Source organism: Mesoplodon mirus (assembly GCF_964341445.2).
Source record: "Mesoplodon mirus genome assembly, chromosome: 1".
NCBI lineage: Eukaryota > Metazoa > Chordata > Mammalia > Artiodactyla > Ziphiidae > Mesoplodon > Mesoplodon mirus.
The window spans coordinates 223,635,007-223,657,078 of NC_138976.1; the positions used below are offsets into that span (position 1 = coordinate 223,635,007).

The following is a 22,072-nucleotide window of genomic DNA, read 5'->3' on the forward strand; positions in this document are numbered from 1 at the left end:
TTTTTTTAAAGTTTAAAAAATAAAAAACCACTGAATTGGTTGAATTATATCATACATGAACTATATCTCAATAAAGAGAAACATGGCCACATCATGTTTATGTTCTTATATTCTTCAAAATTTCTAACCCAAAGTATGAAACTGTTTCTGTTTGCCTTATCTCTATTACACAAAGATATGCTCTAAGGAAAGAAACTGCACTACACTGGAGTCATTTTGTATTTCCCTAAGAACTTTGGCCAAATGTCAATGTCAACTCATTATAACTTTAGAGTATCTGCACTGCCAGGAAAGATTATTTCTTTTTTGTTTCCTTTAACTTATATAATTGAGACAAATGCAAACAAAAACAAAAATTTCCCTCCCCGTGCCTACCACAACTCAACCTTTCTCACATCAGTTATTCTACATTTGTTCTCAAAGATATAATCTAGAAGTACCAAAAATTTAGTGGTCTTTCTTTTAGCCAATACATTTTTCAGGCAAAGAGAAACTGAAAACATCAGAGATATGTTTTACCCAGGTGTGGAAGACTAACCTGGAAAGGGAGATGTTTCACTGTGGTCAACTAGTATGAAAGCCTATTTCTAATACTTTGCGTTTAAATCCAGTCTATACTACCACAGAAATGCTGCAAGAAAGCCTCAGCCACAATGCAAAAACTTTTCAAACATGCATTTTTATTTCTTTCTTTCCTTAGGCCCAGAGCTCAAGAAAGTTTGCAAAGAGATATGGGAACATATGCATATATATAACTGACTCACTTTGTTATAAAGCAGAAACTAACACACCATTGTAAAGCAATTATACTCCAATAAAGATGTTAAAAAAATAAAAAAATAAAAATAGAAACACTTCACACCCTAAAAAAATAAAAGTTTGCAATCATCGTACTTTGTTAATACTACCCCTTAATGACCTCTGACCACATTGTATTGGCTGACCCTGTGCAGTCAAATCTATATTATACACAAATGCTTTATCGAGGCTCCAGGAATTGTACTGACTCAGAATCTCCATCTCACCACCCACCACAAAGTTAGATATTAGTTTCTTGCAAGAACCTTAGCTCTGAGCAAAGGAGCTGCACGTATAGTTCTGCACGCAGAAGTACTCATCTAGGATGCATGCCTACAAAGCCGTAAATCAAATATCTCCCCCACCCCCACTAGAATTTTACCTTCATTTCAGATGATCTGGAATTGAAAAAGGATTCAAACGTTTTCTTTCAATATTTGTAGGCTTTTTCCCTCTACTCTTCACAGCTCCTCCATCCTGCCCCTCATGACTTCATTAGAGACACTCTAATAGTTTGAAAGCATTAAATGGCGTGATTCAGGAACCAATCCCTGGAAAATCCTATATAATTCAAAGAATCACCTAATAACTAATATATCCAACCTAAACTCATTTTGTCCTGAAGAGTACAACACTTACAAATGTCCCTACATTTAACACCCAGTGGAGGTGGCCTTCAAAATATAAACTATCTTCACTTCTTTATTAGCTCAGTTTTTATTACCAAACAAAATTCCCACCCCAACGCTGTTAAAAGAAGGCTTTTCACAAGACTGTTTAGAATATGGGTGGAACATCTAGGACACACACTCAAGCAAATACGAGCAGTGAGATTTGAGGAGAGTTTAAGGGTCAGATATACGAAAAGCATTTTATCACCAAGTGCCACCAATGCTTGAATGAAATTATACTGCTACAAAATTCTAAATATGACACTTTCTCCATAGAAAACGTCTTGCTCTATACTGCTTAGAAAGCAAAGCTGTGATTAAATATTAACTGATTAAATAGCAATACCAAATTTAGGCCTTAAATTTAAGGCGAATTTAAAAAAGAAAAAAAAATTTTAACACCTACCAAACATCCAAAACATAAACATCTTCCTCTTAGTTTGAAACAATACTTAGATTAAAAAGATAAATAGCCAGCTGCTATGCACTCCCTTCGCAAAAACAGCATTAAAGTACACCCATGTTCATAGCAGTATTCACAATAGCTAAAAGGTGGAAGCAACCCAACTTTCCATCAATGGATGAACGGATAAACAGAATGTGGTACATATATTCGATGGAAGATTATTCAACCTTAAAAAAAGAATGAAATTCTGCGAAAACATGGATGAACCTTGAAGACATTATGCTAAGTAAAATGAACCAGTCCCAAAGGATAAGTTTTGTATGATTCCACTTATATGAGACACCTAGAGTAGTCAAACTCATAGAGATAAAAAGTATAATGGTAGTTGCCAGGGGCTGGGCTAAAGGAGTTAGTATCTCATGGGCATGGAGTTTCAGTTCTGCAATATAAAAAAGTTCTAGAGGTGGATGGTGGTGATGGTTGTACAACAATGTGAATGTACCTAATGCCACTGAGCTGTACCCTTGAAAATGGTTTAAGATGGTAAATTTTATGTTATATCTATCTTACCACAATAAAAAATAGCACTAAATACTCATTATTATAATAAGTAACACATGGACAACAGTTTATTCTCAGTGAAGCCTAAAATTATGAGATTGGGATTTAATTAGTACTATGTCTGAAAACCAATAAAAAACCAGAGTGATCTTTGAGTTAAGTAGAGCTATAAGTTTAGGTCATGACTAATCAAGCTTTATAGTACTCAGAACCATGAATTCTTTGATGTATTCACGAGTCCTTTAAAAAAGAAAGAGAGGGACTTCCCTGGTGGTGCAGTGGTTGGGAATCTGCCTGCAAATGCAGGGGACACAGGTTCTATCCCTAGTCCAGGAAGATCCCACATGTCGCAGAGCAACAAAGCCCGTGCACCACAACTACTGAGCCCTCTCTCTGGAGCCTGCGAGCCACAACTACTGAAGCCCGCGCGCCTAGAGCCCATGCTCCACAAGAGAAGCCACCACAATGAGAAGCCTGCGCACCAAAACAAAGAGTAGCTCCCACTCGCCACAACTAGAGAAAGCCCGCGCACAGCAACGAAGACCCAACAAAGACCCAATGCAGCCAAAAATAAATAAATAAATAAAAAATTTTAAAAATAGAGAGAGAGAGAGAAAGAAAGAGAGGAAGAAAGAAAGAAAGGAGGAAGGAAAGAAAGTTAATTTAGTCCACTAACATTAAAGATTCCATATTATTTCCCAAACAGGATCTTTTTCTAGGTCAAGTTCCTCAAGATGAATAAAATATCAACAGCTGATAATTCAGCTTACTCAGCCAGCAAATTAGTCACCTTGTAAAAGTGAACAATAATTTGAAACAAGTCTTTCTTCAATGCATAAATCAGCTATGACTCTTTCTTCAATGATATCATAGTCAAAGATAGGCAGGGCGTGGGAGACTCCCTTTATATAACTCATATTCCACCTGGGGAAACGCATCATTCTTAGTGTGGACAAAATAATTCTGAGTTGCCCATTCGGTAACCTGCTTTTCTAATTCTCCAGAAAATTAATAGTAATTTTCAAACAAAATCTACTACTCAGAAATATAAATGAATCTCCCTTTACCTATGTCACATTCCTAAAAAGCTATAACTTACTGTTAAATTCACTAGGGTCCATTTTTTTTTTTTTTTTTTTTTTTTTTTTGGTGTTACGCGGGCCTCTCACTGTTGTGGCCTCTCCTGTTGCGGAGCACAGGCTCCGGACGCGCAGGCTCAGTGGCCATGGCTCACGGGCCTAGCCGCTCCGCGGCATGTGGGATCTTCCCGGACCGGGGCATGAACCCGTGTCCCCTGCATCGGCAGGTGGACTCTCAACCACTGCGCCACCAGGGAAGCCCTAGGGTCCATTTTTAAAAGGAAGATAGTAAATTATTTGAAAGATTCACATTTTAATTAAATTGCAAATTTTGCATGCTATATATGGTTCTATTTTCAACTAAATTGTGTAATGTGCCTAATATTTTTACATGTCTATGCATGCTGATGATATTCATAACTCATATTTCATGTATGAAGCACTTGTTTTCCCAACTGGAATGCAGTATTCTTACTTGCAGAATAGGGAATAAGACTTATAGTTCTTTACTATACTTACAAGTTGCTTGGGACCCACTGACCCAAGGAAAAAGAAAATTATGCGATGCCACAAAGGTAAAAAACCAATTAGTAGTTTGCTTTCTAGTAAGAGATATATAAAATATCCTAATCACCTACTTTTATGTTTTTACCAGTGAACATGAGAATCTATTCAATAAACAAAAGATAAAATATAACCGAGTTCTAATGCAGCTAAAGAAAAAACTGAGAATGAAGGAAGATCCAAGACACGACGCCTGATGGGGGGAAGAAAGATTATAATACCAAAATAATTGAAATAATCTTATGTGGTCCAAAACAGAAAATATGTATTTTCAAGAAACCAATCAACTTCAGAGGGTTAGAAAGCAGGTATTTAAAAACTTATAAGGCAGGGCTGCCCTGGTGGCGCAGTGGTTGAGAGTCTGCCTGCTAATGCAGGGGACACGGGTTCGAGCCCTGGTCTGGGAGGATCCCACATGCCGCGGAGCAGCTGGGCCCGTGAGCCACGACTACTGAGCCTGCGCGTCTGGAGCCTGTGCTCTGCAACAAGAGGCCGCGATAGTGAGAGGCCCGCGCACCGCAATGAAGAGTGGCCCCCGCTTGCCACAACTAGAGAAAGCCCTCGCACAGAAATGAAGACGCAACACAGCAAAAATAAACAAATTAATTAATAAAAACTCCTACCCCCAACATCTAAAAAAAAAAAAAAAAAACTTATAAGGCAAAACCAGAATAGCCAAACCAATCTTGAAAAAGAAGAACAAAGTAGAAAGACTACACTCACCAATTTCAAACTTACTACAAAGCTACAGTAATCAAGACAGTGTGATACTAACCTAAGGACAGACGCATAAATCATTGGAATAGACTTGAGAATCCAGAAATATGCCGTCACATTTATGGTCAACTAATTTTCCACAAGGGTGCCAAGACAATCCAATGGGGAAAGTATAGTCATTTCAACAAATGGGGATGGGACAACTGGGTATTCACATGCAAAAAGACAAAATTGGACCTCTACCTCACACCACATTCAAAACTTAACTCCAAACAGATCAAAGTCCTAAATAAATGTAAGCTAAAACTATAAAACTCTTAGAAGAAAACATAGGCATTAAATCCACATGACCTTGGGTTAGGCAATGGTTTCTTAGATATCAAATCAAAGGCACAAGGAACAAAAGAAAAAAACAGATAAATTGGACCACATCAAAATGAAAAACTTTTGTGCTTCAAAGGACTCCACTAACAGAATGAAAAGGCAACCCACAAATTCAAGACAGTATCTGCAAATCATGTATCTGTTAAGGGACTGGTACTCAGAATATACAAAGAACTCTTAGAACTCAATAATAAAAAGACAACTCAATTTTAAACATAAGAATAGGGTTTGAATAGGCATCTCCGAAAAGATATACAAATGGCTTAATTACATGAAAAGATGCTTAATTAACATCACTAGACATTGGGGACAAGCAAATCAAAAATCGTAATGAGATACCACTTCACACCCACTAGGATGGCAATAATCTGGAAACTTCATACATTGTTGGTGGAAATGTAAAATGGTGCAATAACTTTGGAAAACAATTTAGCGGTTTCTCAAAAGTTAGAGTTACTATATGACCCAGCGATTCCACTTCCATGTATACACATACTCAAGAGAAATGAAAATATACAATAACTTATATATAAATGTTCATTATTCATTAATAGCTAAAAAATGGAAACAAGCCAAATGCCCATCAACTGATGAATGGGCATCAAAATGCAGCATATCCATATCACAGAATATTATTCAGGTTTAAAGAGAAATGAAGTACTGATTCATGCTACAACATGGATAAATCCTGAACACACTATGCCAAGGGAAAGCAGATACAAAAGTCCATATACTGTATGATCCCATTTATAGTAAATGTCCAGAAAAGGCAAATCCACAGAGACAAGAAGTAGATTAGTGGCTGCCAGGGGCTGTGGGGAGAGGGGAGAGTGTGGGTGTGGTGGAGAGTGGCTGCTAACGAGAGAGTCTCTCTTTGGGATGATAAAAATGTTCTGGAGTCGGATAGTGCTGACGGTTGCACAGCTCTGCAAACACACTAAAAAGCCGCTGAATTATACACTTTTGATACGTGAATTACATCTCAAGAACAGCTGAGAAGGAATGGTCCCACTGCCCTCAATGGATATAAATTATGGTTCAAGTCCTTCAACCACACTTCTAGACACTCACTACTTTGAAGATCCCAGGCAACCCAATGCTTCTTACCCTCAATTAATAACCTCACATTCTACCTCATCTAGAAAATTAAGCACTCCAGGGCTTCCCCATTATATAATTATCCTCTTCCCTCTATACCGTCTCTAGGGACTTCCCTGGTGGCACAGTGTTTAAGAATCCGCCTGCCAATGCAGGGGACACGGGTTCGATCCCTGGTCCAGGAAGATCCTACATGCAGTGGAGCAACTAAGCCCATGCGCCACAACTACTGAGCCTGCGCTCTAGAGCCCGCGAGCCACAACTACTGAAGCCCACGCACCTAGAGCCCGTGCTCTGCAACGAGAAGCCACCGCAATGAGAAGCCCGTGCACCGCAACGAAGAGTAGCCCCCGCTCCCGCAACTAGAGAAAGCCCGCGTGCAGCAACGAAGACCCAATGCAGCCAAAAATAAATTAATTAATTAATTTAAAAAAATTTCCCTCTCTATTGGCTATTTCTATTTTTTTTTACAGGCTCCGGACGCACAGGCTCAGCAGCCATGGCTCACGGGCCCAGCTGCTCCGCGGCATGTAGGATCTTCCCGGACCGGGGCACGAACCCGTGTCCCCTGCATCGGCAGGGGGACTCTCAACCACTGCGCCACGGGGAAGCCCGTTATTTCTATTTACAACAAGGCTCAAACACCTCCCAGACTTTGGGGGGAAAAATGCCTCTTTCTAACTACACCTCTAGAGACCGCTCTTTACCTTTCCTTTCTATATGAAGCTTTTTTGTTTTAATTGAAGTATAGTTAATTTACAATGCTGTGTTAGTTTCATGTGTACAGCACAGTGATTCAGTTATATATATACACACACACATATTCTTTTTCAGATTCTTTTCCCTTATAGGTTATTACAAAATATTGAGTATCGTTCCCTGTGCTATACAGCACAGGTTCTTGTTAGTTATCCATTTTATTTATAGTCGTGTGTGTATGTTAATCCCAAACTCCTAATTTATCCCTCCCCCTTCCCCTTTGGTAACCATATGCTTGTTTTCTATGTCTGTGGGTTTATTTCTGTTTTGTAGATAAGTTCATTTGCATCTTCTTTTTTAGATTCCACGTATAAGCAATATCATATGATAGTTGTCTTTCCCTGTCTGGCTTACTTCACTTAGTATGATCATCTCTAGGTCCATCCGTGTTGTTGCAAGTGGCATTATTTCATTCTTTTTATGACTTTATAATATTTCTCTGTGGAGCTTCTTAGAAGAATGCTCACGTATACACACTGCTTCCATATGGAAACACCCACTGATTTCTCAGCCCACTACCAACATGCCAACACCAATTCATTCATTCAGTCAAAATGACTCTTCTGCTATTTTTCGCCCTGGGCCTCCACATTACTTTCACCTGCTTTTCCTTATGCCTCTCTTCTTGGCCTCTGTGACCTCGTCCTTCACGCATGCCTTAATTTGATGCCCTATCTTCTAAGTATAGTAACGACTCCCAGATCTACACGTATCTCTAGTCCCTTAGTTTCAGACTCCTGTACAACAGCCTTCTGCATCCATCCGCTTGGCTGCACTTCAGAACCTAAAACTCGCCCAGGCTGTTGCGTTTCTTCCAGGCATGCACTACATCTTAGCTGTAGGTGCAGTGCACGTGATAAGCACTGACTAAATATTGTTGAACGTCCAAGAATAGAGCTCGTAACTTCCCACACCTCCACCGTAGAACCTGCTTCCCCCACGTTTCTGATCTCAGTTAATGACACCAGCGTTCATTCACTCAGTTATCTAAACCAGAAGCTTCGCAGTCTTCCTATGTTTCCCAAATCTCAGTTGCTTTCATACCACCTTGACAGGTTCTTGCTGGGTGTGTCTAGACTGCAAGGCCAGAAATGCTCTTTACCCCACCCACCTCTCAGGAATGTGTTTGCAGCCAGCAACCCTCAGGACAAAGAGCAGGCTTGCTTACCACGTAAAAGCAATCGAGTCCCCCAGCTCAGTGCTCCTCAGATGCAACCCAACCCACTGCCTGCACAGCATCCATCTGGACCCCTCCATGTCACCCCCGTGGGATTTGCAGGCAAAGGGAACTGCTCCTGCCACCTGCTGTGCCGTAAATCCTCTGACCCAAAAGTCCTGTGTCTTCCTCCAGCATTCATGAAACAGAAACAAGCGCATGTACTAGCTTGTGAGCAAGATAAAGACACAGCTTAATTTATCTTCCTAAAGCATCACTTTAACAGTGCCACTGCTCTATTCAAAAACCTATACATTTGCGACAACACGGATGGACCTTGAGGGTATTGTGCTAGGCGAAGTAAATCAGACAAACACCACCGTATGATTTCATTTATATGTGGAATATAAAAAAAGAACAAACAAAACAAAACTTACAGACACAGAGGACAGACTGGTAGTTACAGAGGCGGAGGGGGTTAGGGGTGAAGGGGGTTAATTGTTTGGTAACTGGATTGTTTGGTAATTGTTTGGTACTGTTACCGTGGTGATCACTTTTTAGAGTTACCTTGTACACCTGAAGCTAATATACTGTTACATACCAATTTTACCTTAAAAAAAAAAAAAACCTATAGTGACCGCACTCCTCCAACCCCGCCCGAGACCCTTCTGAATCTGCCTGTACCTCATCCCTCTGCTCCCCACAAACCTCTCGACTTCAGCGAGGCCACCTTCCATCACGCTTCTCATGCCCCACTCCCTATATTCTTCCAGCTTTTCCAAGAAAGAACAGAATTTCAGGGCTGGGGCTCTGGAGCTGAACTGCCCAGGTCCCAATCCCCGCTTTCTCCACTTGATAGTTATGTGATTTGGGGCAAGTGGCTAAGCTTGTCCAAGTTCCCACTTTCTCATCTGTAAAATGAGTTATAAATTCTTCCTGGCATTTTTTGTGAGGATTCACCTAAAACAATCTAGTTCAGTGCTTGGGACCATGTCCATGCACAGCAACCTCTCTTTAACTGTTAATTATACAGATACTGTCTCCTTCCTGCTGTCTGAATTCTTACAGCTCACTTCCTCACTGTTCTTGCTTAATTCCTACATCCATGTTTTGCTAAGTCCAACAACTCATCTTGTGCACCCCACCTGCCATGCCTTCCTGTCAACTGCCTTCAACCCATTCCTCATCAGTCTCAAGCCCCACCCCCATTTCTTTAATTCATAAGGCACTGCCATGGTTGCTTTGTGTACTACACTCATAACTGATTCACCTGTGTATCTCTTACTACCAACAAGGCAGTGAGCTCTTTTGGTCAAAGATCATGACTTATGCTTCTCATATATCCTGCACATCTTGGAAAATTACGCAAGCTCAGGAATGCAACGCCCCTCTAAAGATCATCATGTCCGATATAGTAGTAAAAGCACAGGTTTTAATGGCAAAATAGGTGAAATTCGGGCTCCAAAATACTGGTTTTGCAATTCTGGGAAAGTTACTTAACCTCTCTGAGATTCTGTTAAAAAGCAATTCTATAACTACCTTTCATAAGTTTTGTTTGAAGAATAAGGTATAAAAAGGAATGAACTCTGTAGCTCACAAACAGAAGGCTCTCAAAAAGTAGCTATTATTTTTTTCTTCAATCAACACATGTTAAATTGAATAGGCGAATTCATTACTACCAGCTTTTAAAGATACCTACAGCTTCTGAGAGCTAAAGCCCAGGACCAAATAAGTTATGGATTTCGTGTCCCATACACCAGTTAGTTTCACACACTTCCCTAATGACGACACTGCTTCTCTCAGCCAAGCTTTAAGAATATGCTTTGTTGAACACAAGGGGAAGCTGATCAGCAAGCAAAGAGATCAATAACGAACCCACTTCCCTCACTAAACAGCTCAATCCATCTGCTTAACCAATATTTTTGCCAGTGGTTTCGTCCATCTTCAGAACTTAAGAAATGGAAAAGTTGACGTTAGTCATTGTTTTATGGGGGGGGGGCGGTTAAAGTAATGCCAGTTCAAACAAGTTTAGATTTGATTTGATAAACTTGTACTTTCTTCTCCAAAAGCCTCTGGCCCTATATGTGTAAATCCCACTTTTCAGTCACGGAGTTGACGGCAGAAACAAAAGAATGTTGTGATGGATGTGTGCCTCACCCTCCATTAGCATCTCGAGCAGATGCTAATAAAACAAGCATCTTCTGTTTCACAAAATATGTCAGAAATTTCCATCCACAGTCATCCCTAACTCCAACACCAGTTATCTGAGAAGGCTTAAGAACCACCAGTGGGCTCAGGGTCAAAGACTCCTTCCTGTTTCAAACAGATTCTCCCACCCAACCCTGCACCTTGATTCCCAAGGATCACCTGTTTTCCTCACTGACGGCCAGGGTCTTCCAAGCTTCCTCCTCCTTCCTCAGTTTCACCTGTCTTTTGATTCACGACTGCTCACTTGGTTTTGACTGGTCTCCTTACCCTTCCTATTCACATGGCTTCATTTCCACCACACGCTTGTAAATGTTTTCTAGCTATGCCCTGAATCAGTTACCTACCCAGGCTTTCAATCTTACCCCGAGATCTCGCGATCTTTCTCCATCATGCTTATGTCCAAGACCCACACGAAGTTCTCAAAAGCTAAACGGAGCACATGGACCAGCCACCCTGAAGCCAGACTTCCGGGCCCGCCGCAACTTCGCCTGACCTTCCTAATCTCAACCGTCTCCAGTCTACCTCACGGAACACTCCTCCCTGTGTTAGCACACGCTAATCTCACCTCTGTGCCTAAACTTGCCTGGCTCATTCCTGTCCCCATGCCTTTGCTCTCAGACCATACTTCCTTCTCTAAGAGCCAACTCCCCACCCCTCCCACCAGGCACCATAAGCTTCCTCCCTCCACTGAGAAAGAAGCCTCCGCCAGGTTTCCAGGGATCCTTCACTCTAAATTCCTACATCTCCCTATCACTCACGTGGTACTTTTAATAACTAGCAATCTGCTGAAGGTGTTTACCTTTTAATCTTATCTTCTCATGTGACGGTCATTTCCTTATGAGCATAAACCATAAAGTGCACTTTAAAAAACTGAATACTATAATACTAGACAACACTAAAAGAAAGATTTTAGGAAATAAAATTCCCCCAACAAGATCAGTCTCATTTTTTCATGTTTCTTTCTAGCCCTTGCCAATTCCTGTTTACATTTTTAACATAGTAATAATCATAATAGTAGATTCAACCATATTGTTACACATACTGTTTTACATTCTGCTTTTTCTAACATAAAAAAGTCTTCCTCGTTAAATGGTTTTGATTTTCTTCTTTTTTTTTTTTTTTTGCGGTACGCAGGGCTCTCACTGTTGTGGCCTCTCCCATTGCAGAGCACAGGCTCTGGACACGCAGGCCTCAGCGGCCATGGCTCACGGGCCCAGCCGCTCCGCGGCATGTGGGATCTTCCCGGACCGGGGCACGAACCCATGTCCCCTGCATCGGCAGGCGGACTCTCAACCACTGCGTCACCAGGGAAGCCCCTTGATTTTCATTTTTAACGTCTATATCTTATCCACTGAGATACTAGACTGTGATTCACTCAAACACTGACTTCTTTTCCTAGTTAGACATTACATTATTCTTTGTGTCTTTCACTGTGTTGATTCTTCTCCGTGATTTTCACTGCATCAAGTACTGAAAAATTCAAAGCAAACCCTTGAGAAACACCTGTTAAAATAAATTTATTGTCCATGCTTCCTAACACCTGAAATAACCCATTTCACTGTTTTTTCTCTCTAGCTAAATTTCTAATGTAATTTCCGGTTTCATCACCTTAGGCTAGGTAGACAGCAAAGATATTTCCCAAACACTTTTTATATAGATTTATTCATTTTGATAGTTAACCTCATACATATTTAAACATTGGAAGCCCCTTGAGGGAAGGCAATAAGATCCCATACTAAGATAAGGTAGACACCTGGCAGGCGTTCAATAAATATTAAATATTCTTTAAGCCATCTAAAGTTATAAAACATCAAATTCCTGAACAGGAGAGTGTCGCTGATCTAACTAGTGCCATCAATTATGCTTGTAAAACTTTCGGCTCATTTAATAATTTCACTGGTTAATAATGTATGAATGGGTGTTCTTTACAGTATACAGAACACAACCAGGTTACCTGGTGAGCTGTACAGGTCTGAGAGATGACAAACAAACAGAACTGCAAATAGAACTCCCAGATCTCATGACGAAACAAGTTTAACCTCTTTTACTTTAGCTGTTTAAGTTCATACTCCAAATGAAGGAAAGCAAAAAAAAAAAGTTGTAGCATTAAAACTACATAAAATTACATATGCTTGTAAGTACCAACTGGAATGAAAATAAGAAAATGAGTGTGAATTGTTAAGGTGGAAGAATGTCAGAGACATTTTCCTTTTTATTTTTTGTTTTCTTAGTATAATGTTAAAATGTATAACAAGAAAAACATTCCCGACAAAAGCATATTCATTAGTCATTACAATTCTTGCTATTATTGAAGTAGGGCCTAATGCTGAATGTTCAAATAACTAAGTTGCCCAAGCCCACATGTAATTTAGCAAAAAAGACTGAAACACTCTTAATTCCATGATAAATGTTAAATAATAAACCGATTATCTACCTTAACACCTAAGCACAGTCAGATACTGAATCACATAAAGAACTTAATGATACACTAGAAGCTTCTTGCAAATTACAGATTTTCCTCAACAAGCTAATGTGATTCCAACTATCAGTCTTTAGAGTAAAACTACATTATCCCAGGAACCCATTCTCATCTCATTCTCATTTGTGAAGAGTGATTTCTGAGGTTGCTTCCTGCACTAACCTGCTAAGGGAGAAACAATTATGACTAAAAGTTTACTATTCATCAGAATTGTATACTATTACTTAATCCATTAATTTTCCCGGAAGTAATAACTGGTCACAGTAATAATTTTTTCAAAATTACCGGAAAGGGATATGACTTTGGTTTAGCCTTTTTAAGCAAACTCTACACAGCAGTGTAAAAATCACTGGCTTTAGAATTCCACTCCATTGTATTCCACAAGAACCTCTAGATTTATGTAAATGACTACTTTACAACAAAATAGAAATAGAACCACTTTTAATTATCTGTAGTAATCACTAAAAAAAAAAGTCCATGTGCATTCAGGAAATGTAAGGCTAGGTAAGAGACTGCACTAAATGAATCAGAAGGCAGTATACCACAAACAACGCGCTTCTACTTATAGGGTAATGGATCTATGCATAAACCTTAATTTTAAAATGAGTTCAGCCAAACGGACAACTATCATCTTTTCCAAAGCTAAAAGTATTATTGTACGTACCCCTTGAACCTCTGATACTGACAATTATTACAATCTAATCAATGACAATTTATAAGTAAAAAGGATAGTGCTTCCCCTGGAAAACTGAAACTCAAGGTCGGGGGAGGGGGAAAGAGGAAAGAATTTTAATTATCCGAGATAGGTTTTTGGTGGTGGTGGGTTAGCTGCCTCTTTTCAGCACTGACATTTCCCAAGTTTTTCGTGAACAGGAAATTTTTTTAATGTGCCGAAATCATCCTTTAAGAATCAAATCCCAGCTAAGTTGTGTTTTCTGTGGCTTGGTGTTTTGTTTTGGTTTTTTAAATCACTGTGATGGTAATAAACTTGAAGTGAATTGAAATAAAGCTGCCTGAACACTCGAGGACTAGAAGCTTTCGGAAACTGTCAGAGTTCATCTAAGTTCTTTCATTTTGTCAGAGCATGGAATTAATGAGGCAAAGGTTGAAGACCCAAAACGTGAACTCGTTGAGAACTTAAAGTAATTAAGTTCTTAGGGAAAATTCTTGTGTCATCTTGATAGCCTTAAGCCGAGCATGGACAGGAGGAATCACCAACTCCAAAAAAAAACCCAAAAACTTCCAAGAGGACAAACCTAGAAAGCATGTGTCAACCTGTTGAACTGTGTATCTCAATATATACCAAAGACAGCAAAGACATCTAGAAAGCAACTCAATTTCTAGACAGACTTAAACAACACAACTACAGGGCTTCCCTGGTGCCGCAGTGGTTAAAAATCCGCCAGCCAATGCAGGGGACACGGGTTCGAACCCTGGTCCAGGAAGATCCCACATGCTGCGGAGCAACCAAGCCCGTGTGCCACAACTACTGAGCCTGCGCTCTAGAGTCCGCGAGCCACAACTACTGAGCCTGCGCTCTAGAGCCCGCGAGCCACAACTATGGAAGCCCACGTGCCTAGAGCCTGTGCTCCACAACAAGAGAAACCACCGCAATGAGAAGCCTGCGCACGGCAACGAACACCCAACGCAGCCAAAAATAAATATAATAAAATAAATAAATAAACAACAACTACGAACAAAGAAGTTGCGAAAATGACTGAGAAAATGGTTCTGGTACTTACACGAATGATTCGCATTAGTTAAGAGACTTCTCAGCTGAAAAGTCATTTCCTGGGACTATAATGATCCCACTAGCACCTGGTATATATAGGCGGTGTTTCCAATATATCTCAATTAAAGTAACTTGCCCTGTCACGCTGCTAGTTAAGCATTAAAGCCAAGGCCCGGCCCACCTCCTCTGACTTGAGTCAGGTTTTCTCCATTACATTTGACTGTCTAAAGAGGATTTTAAATGTACTGTTTATCTGCTTTCTCTACCCTCCCTGCAGAATTGAGAGAATGTCTGAAAGATACAATTTCACAAGAATCTTGGCACCTAATCTATTTATTGTTGAGAGATGACGAATATGACTTCAAGCAAAAACAAAACTTTCTCAACAGTCAAGAAAAAGCGGGGGCTCGGGGGAGGGCAACTCCTCTACCCAAGTTCAATCAAAGGATTTACAAGTCTTCATGACAATCCAGGTTAAAGGAATATAAAGTGAAAAGCCAAGAGGAAGGACTTTTGCACTGGACTGCTTTCTCAGAAGTAACCCCAACTCCCTTCCCTTCTTCCTGCCACGGGCCACAGGAGTGCGGAGTCGGGGCGCCTGGGCCACCGACGTGGGGCCTGGGGGTCCCCGGCTGTCCCGGGCCAGGCCGGAGGGTGAGGACCCCAGGGCGGGGGCCGCGCTGACAGCTGGCGGGCCGAGAGCGGGGGCGCGGCGAGGCGCGGGACCAGGGGCCGGGTGGGGAAGGAGGAAGCGAGCCAGGGGCGCGGGCGCCCTCCTAGAAGGGCAGGGAGACAGGAGGGCAAAAGGGCGGCGGGGCGGGTGCGCCGGCGGAAGGGGCAGCGGGCCGGGACATGGGGCCCGCGGCGCCCCGGGACGCGGTGCGGGCCAGGGGAGGGGCGTCCCAAGCAGGCGGGGCGGGCACGGGCGACGAAGTTTCGGGGTGCGCGGACCGCCGCCCCCCCCCGCCCAGACACGGACTCCAGGGGCGGGACCGGCCGGACCCCACACGGCGGCCGCGGCCAAGGGAAGGGCGCGCCAGGCACCTGCCGCCTCCGCCGCGGCGGCCCCATGCGCGCTCGGCTCTCACCTCTTCGGTTCATGGGCCGGATCCGGACGGCCACTTTCACTTTGGAGTCCCCCATCCTGCCGCCGCCGAGGCTCTCGCTCGGCTTCCGTCTGCCGCGGCCACCGGGCAACTCTTCGGGGCTGACCGGGCGGGAGGGGGCTACGGGCGAGAGGGGCGGGTCAGGGGCGGGGCCTGTGGAGGGGCGGGGCCGACTCGGGGCTCCCGGCGGCGCCCCCGCTGCATGACGGGACTTGTAGTCCCTGTAGGTGGTCGTGGGCAGAGGTCAGAGGTCCGGTGCGCTTCCCTCTCTGGAGCTTGTAAATACCCCTCTGTTTCTGCACAATTCTTACTTACCCTTGCAGTTAGTACTGAGATGTAAGCTGTCGATGAGCTGAAACAAACAGTTGAATAGATGGCACTGGAGACCTTGCGACCTCTTTCAGACTCATTTCCTGCCAATCTTAGTGTTTGATCCCTGGCTCAAATTATTTCCTCTGCCTGGATTGCCCTCCCGGCCATGTTTGCTGAGATCAGCCTTCAAGACAAGTCAAAAGTCACCTCTTCTGGAGGTCTTAATAAATCCACAGGTTACCCTATACCAACCCACCCCCTGCCCCCCTTCCAGTCAAGACCTTGGGCTCTGGCATCAATTGTGGCTTGCAGGCTCTAAAGCACAGGCTCGGTAGTTGTGGCTCACGGGCTTAGTTGCTCTGCAGCATGTGGGATCTTCCCGGACCAGGGCTCGAACCCGTGTCTCATGCATTGGCAGGCGGACTCCCAACCACTGCGCCACCAGGGAAGCCCTAAAATGGTACATTTATGTTGTGTATATTTTACCACAACTAAAAAAAGGTAAAACATCATATCATTATGTTGTACACCTGAAACTAATATGTCAATTATACCTCAGTTAAAAAATAAGTAGGAAAAAAAGGTTAAAAATAGAAAATGCAACCCCAGAAGGCCCTCCTTACAGGAAGGGAATTTCTTTCTTAGCGGCACTTCCTCTGAGATTTCAAGGGGGCCTTCTCAGCTGGAGAAGCAGTAGGTTTCAAATGGTAAATCTTTTGATTTTCACAGCGCAATAAAGTAAACAAAATAAGGAGGACCAATTTAGCATTGTCAGCTTTTTAATTTTACCAAGTAAATTCTTTAAAAACTAATGGATACAACAAATTGCTGTCTACTATCACTGTCATCCTTTAAAAAAAATAAAAACCAGGTCACAAAGAATATATTTTTATATTGAAATCATTTGCTGGATGAAAACCCTCACTCCTACCCTTTTGCTCTTATTTAGCATTGAAAAAACTTTTGTCATGGCCCTTGGACTGATTACCAGAGTTGGGTATTCTAGGCTTAAACGGATTTCCTATTAAGCATCTCACCACATGCAGGTTATAACAAATGAGGGTTTGCAACGTACCAAGGTTCCTGGGCATCCACTGTTCGCTTTATATCTCTTTTATAACCTGGTAAATTTTCTTTTTAAAAGGCCTGTTCTGATGACAGCTTGAATCTAGCTTAACAGAAACAAGGCAGGCAGAAAAAGAGAAGGCTACCAGTTTCTATGTGAACACTGTATTTCCATTTAAGCTCAAATTTCCGAGAGGAGAAAGCCCCTTAGGAGTCGAAGAGGTCGGGGGGATACAATAGGGAAGAAGTGAGGACTTTCTCTAAAGTTTCAAAACCATTTAAGTGGTCCTGGAGACATTTGACTGGAAGAAAATGACAGGAGCTTCCCAAGGGACCATAGAGAAACACCCCTGTGGGCTACTCTCCCTTTGACCTCTTATTCACACTAATCTCCCCCTTTTGACTTCTGCAATAAAGGTGAGGAGAGAGGATCCTTAGTGGAAAGAGCCAGAGCCTAGGAATGGCTTTATCTTCCCGGGGAAAATCTTGCTGAGATAGAGAGAAAGGACTGAGAGGCGAGTTTCAACCTGCAGCCCAGGAGCTTGGGGACTTTCACACCAGGTAACTGGAGACCTACCCTGTCACCTGGCTGGGAGCGCTGGTTCGGACTCCAACAGAAGAGAGGGAAAGTCAGGGTTTCTCTCCCTTGAACTATTAGAGGAAAAAGAGAAAAAGAACTAGTAAATAAGGCACTCCCTTGGACCATTGTCTTGCAAAGCAAGGACTTAAGAAATCCACCAATATTTACGGTGTAGATACTGCAGTCAAGACATTGTTGAATTTTCCTGTGTTGATAAGAAGGTCCTCCTTCATTTTGCCCTGAACCTTGGCAGATCAACTCGTTTTAAAACTAATTTCTAGTTTACTTTTTTGTTGCTTTGATCCACAATTTCTGATGATCTCTGCAGAGGTTGAGGAAGACATTTTGCCTTATAATATCATCACTTAATAGAATAATGAGAACAAACATATTGAATAATCACTATGTACCAGACACTCTCCTAAGCATTTTATGTGTATTAACTCACCTAATCCTCACACTAACTCTATGAAGCAATGACCATTACTCTCTTCACCTTACAGATGGGGAAACTGGACCTGACAAACTTACTGAAGGTGACACGGTTGTGCTCTGACCCCCTCTCTACAATCCTTCATGACGGGAAGTGTCTCCATACAGACTGTTCAGCCCATAGGAATTTGAAAACATCTAATTTTCGCTATTCTACTTTCCAGAATAGTTTCTAAAACCCTATTATTGTAAAAAAAAAAAAAAGTGGGGACTGTACACTAAGTTCTATATTTTTAAAAAGGGAGGGAATGAGCTAATCACTGCATGAGGGCAAAAGACATCTCTCCGGCGTAATTAAGGGTGTACCTGCGTGCCTAAGACTTAGCTTTGCCAGAGGTCTAAGTTTTCCCAGTTGTCTCTTCCTGTCTCCCCAGCTATACTGTGAGTGCTTTATCTCCAACACCCAGTATAATCCCTGGTACTCAGTAGGCAGGCACTTAATACATGTGAGGGAAGATATTAACAACCCAGCACCATGATTAACCACAGACAGGTGAAGTTACTTGCCTCCAATCTACACAGAGCTAGTAAGCTTCAGGGTTGGAATGCAAACACAAATTTGATTCTGAAAATCTAGGCTGTTTCCACAAAGAAGGCCATCCCTATGTGTCCTCTTATGTATTTTTCATGTTAGTGTTCTCTTTCCTATGTTGTGAATTCCTAGTGGATGTCAGTCTCCAGAGTGGCCTTTATTTTGTAGGTGTTATTTATCAAGTGTTTATTATGGGCCACGCATTGTGCTCAGCACCCCCCATACACGATCTCATTTAATTTTCACAACAATCCCATGAAGCTTGGCAATATTATTACAGCCTTTGACAGATGGGCAACTGAGACTAAATGGGGCAAGTTGTACCCTAGCCTGAGTAAGAGGTTCCTAAATGCAAATTCTGGGTCCCTGCTGTGTACTCTTGCCCAGGCCTTCAGACCTTTGCCACTACCCCACCCTGCTTCATGTAGCCTCTGGTGCCCTGCTGGGTCCCTCAGCCTCTTCTGACACTTCATCAGCCACGGACTGGCAGGGCCACACCTGGATCTTGCCATGATCTAAGATGGCTCCACCTATGAAACTCAATAACTCTCATCCACAGCCTCAGTCTCATCCAACCTGACTCACTCCCCTACTGCCAGGTACCAATGCACTGTTTTTAAGCCTCCAGTTCCTCAACTTACCCCTTTCCTCACACTCAAGCTCCTTCAGGGGCTCATTTTCTTACATTTGTAGCTTAAACCTTCCTCTTGCCCATGTCATCACCACCACTCATGTCCCGTGAGTTCCTAAACTTAAGTCATGTCCCTTCCCCCGTTCTCCCATACTTGGTCAGTGCCATGTTGTGATTTACAAGAAATACATATTTGATCATTCAGAGGACCAAAATCTATGTCTCATATGTATTTGATCTTCATTCACAGTTGCTCTGATGGCTCACAGCTCCCCAAGCCCTTGGAATTTCCTAAGGGTTGAGAGTGATCAAGGTGTCTCTTGGTTGGTGTGGGGAAGCCTACACACACACACACACACACACACACACACACACACACACACACACACACACACACACACACACACACACACACACACACACACACACACACACACACACACACACACACACACACACACACACACACTGGAGCTGGGCCCAGGAACCCTGCTGGAGGAAGTCACACACCTGTGCACCTTGGTGCCCTCACAGATCTGTGCTCTTTGGTCTCAGCGTGGCCCTCAGTGCCCTCTCCCATTCCTCCAGGGCCTTTACCATCTTTACCACTTCCCCTCAACCCTTAGTCCACCTCTAGTTACCTCTCTCTCTGCCTCTTCCATAGCCAAGCTCCCCCAGATCATTTACACTCACTGCCTTCCCTTCCTCACCTGTCATTAGTCAACCGACTATTAATTCAATCATGCTTTCGCCACCTTCACCCCTCCAATAAAACCAGGCTGGCCAGGTGTACCATTGGTCCTCGAATTGCAAATCCAGTAGGGTGCCTTTTGGTCCTCATTTTACTTGATTTCTCTGTGGTATTTGGTGTTATCGACCACCCCCTTCTTGATGGTCTTACTTTCTATGACATCACTCTGTTCTCCTTGGGGGATTTTTTTTTTTTTTGGCCACACTGCACAACATGAGAGATCTTAGTTCCCTGACAAGGGATCCAACCATACCCGCTGCAGTGGAAGGGTGGAGTCTTAACCACTGGACCACCAGGGAGGTCCCTGTTCTCCTTGTTTTAATTAATTTATTATTTTAGTCAACAAACTTCCCTACCTTGTGCTTGGCATTACGGCATTGGCATTACGGCATTAGGTGCTTGGGATACAAAGATCAAAAAGAGGTGGTGGGGCTTCCCTGGTGGCGCAGTGGTTGAGAATCTGCCCGCTAATGCAGGGGACATGGGTTCGAGCCCTGGTCTGGGAGGATCCCACATGCCGTGGAGCAACTAGGCCCGTGAGCCACAACTACTGAGCCTGCGCGTCTGGAGCTTGTGCTCTGCAACAAGAGAGGCTGCGATAGTGAGAGGCCCGCCCACCGCGATGAGGAGTGGCCCCCGCTCGCCGCAACTAGAGAAAGACCTTGCACAGAAACGAAGACCCACCACAGCAAAGATAAAGAAATTAATTAATAAACTCCTACCCCCAACATCTTGTTTAAAAGAAAAGAAGAGGTGGTGACTGTCCTTAAGGGCTAAGAAGTTTGGTTAGAATTCTGGAAATTTTGTAACTTCTTCAAGTTGTTTTGCTGCCTCTTTGTTTCTCAGAATAGTGTGGGAACCCCCTTTAAGGATGGTGCACTGGGAAAAGAGAAGGCTCAGTAGACCTGGCTTGGGAGATCACAGGGAAGGCAAAGCTAAAGGCACTCCACCCAATTCCAAAGCTGGGGGGAAAGAACAGCCAATAGATGGAGCGGCAGCTAAGCAGTAGAAGAACTAGGCCCAAAAGAAAGGGGACAAGGGAAAGAAACACTAGTATTCATCGAAGAGTAGCTGCAGGAGCCTAAAATGCAAAAAGCTCATATGGGTTCCTTGCTGCCAAAATCCATGTCTCTTGTACTTGTTTGTTCTATTCGCATTGCCACCATCCTATCCTAAGCCTTCTACAGTTCTGGCTTTCAAAGCTTCTGCATGACCCCTCCCCAAAAGATACCTCTGGCAGAAAGTATCCCTCCATCCTGTGCATAGGGTCATGCACTTTGGGGTCATAGAATTGGGTTTCTCCTGAAAGGGTAAAAGGCCATAGCTGTGGGGCTCAGAAGGCTGAATGGAATTGACTTGGATTTTTGAGAGATTTCGATGATTAGAAGAGTCCACTTAGGTGCTGGAGGTTAAAGGTGTCCCCTGAAGTGTCCTAGGTAGGGTGCACCCCTCTTTCCCTGGGATCTCATTTGGAACGAAGTGGGGTTTATGAGCCCTAGAGAGCGAGGAGTACCTCGTAAACGCGATTATTTATACATTAGTTTCCTTTTTTTCTCTCTTTGTGCTCAGTCAACTTTTCTTTTCTTTTAATTTAATTTTTATTTTATATTGGAGTATAGTTGATTTACAATATTGTGTTAGTTTCAGGTGTACAGCTAAGTGCTTAGTTATACATATACACGTAACTATTCTTTTTCAGATTCTTTTCCCATATAGGTTATTACAGAATATTGAGTAGGGTACCCTGTGCTATACAGTAGGTCCTTGTTGATTATCTATTTTATATATAGTAGTGCGTATATGTTAATCCCAAATTCCTAATTTACCCCTCCCCCATTAGTAAACTTGTCTTAAGTGTATGTGTATTTGACCTATGCTAGGGGGAAGCAGAGGAAGGGACTTTTGACAGAGCTTTAAAAGGGAAGAAGTCTACCTCTGAGGCCAATGTGGTGAAGGCAGTGGGGACGTGGGGAAAGACCACAACATGAGTC

The 22,072-nt window shown here is 42.7% G+C and overlaps 1 protein-coding gene across 1 annotated transcript in view; it reads right to left on the minus strand.

Moving 5' to 3' along the window:
- KIF13B (kinesin family member 13B) overlaps positions 1 to 15,861 on the minus strand; it is a 190,695-nt gene extending 174,834 nt beyond the window's left edge. Inside the window, exon 1 of the mRNA XM_082616987.1 lies at positions 15,701 to 15,861. Coding sequence (XP_082473113.1) covers positions 15,701 to 15,755 — 55 coding nt within the window. The 5' untranslated portion in view covers positions 15,756 to 15,861. The remainder of the gene's footprint in view (positions 1 to 15,700) is intronic.
- Between the last annotated feature and the right edge of the window lie 6,211 nt (positions 15,862 to 22,072).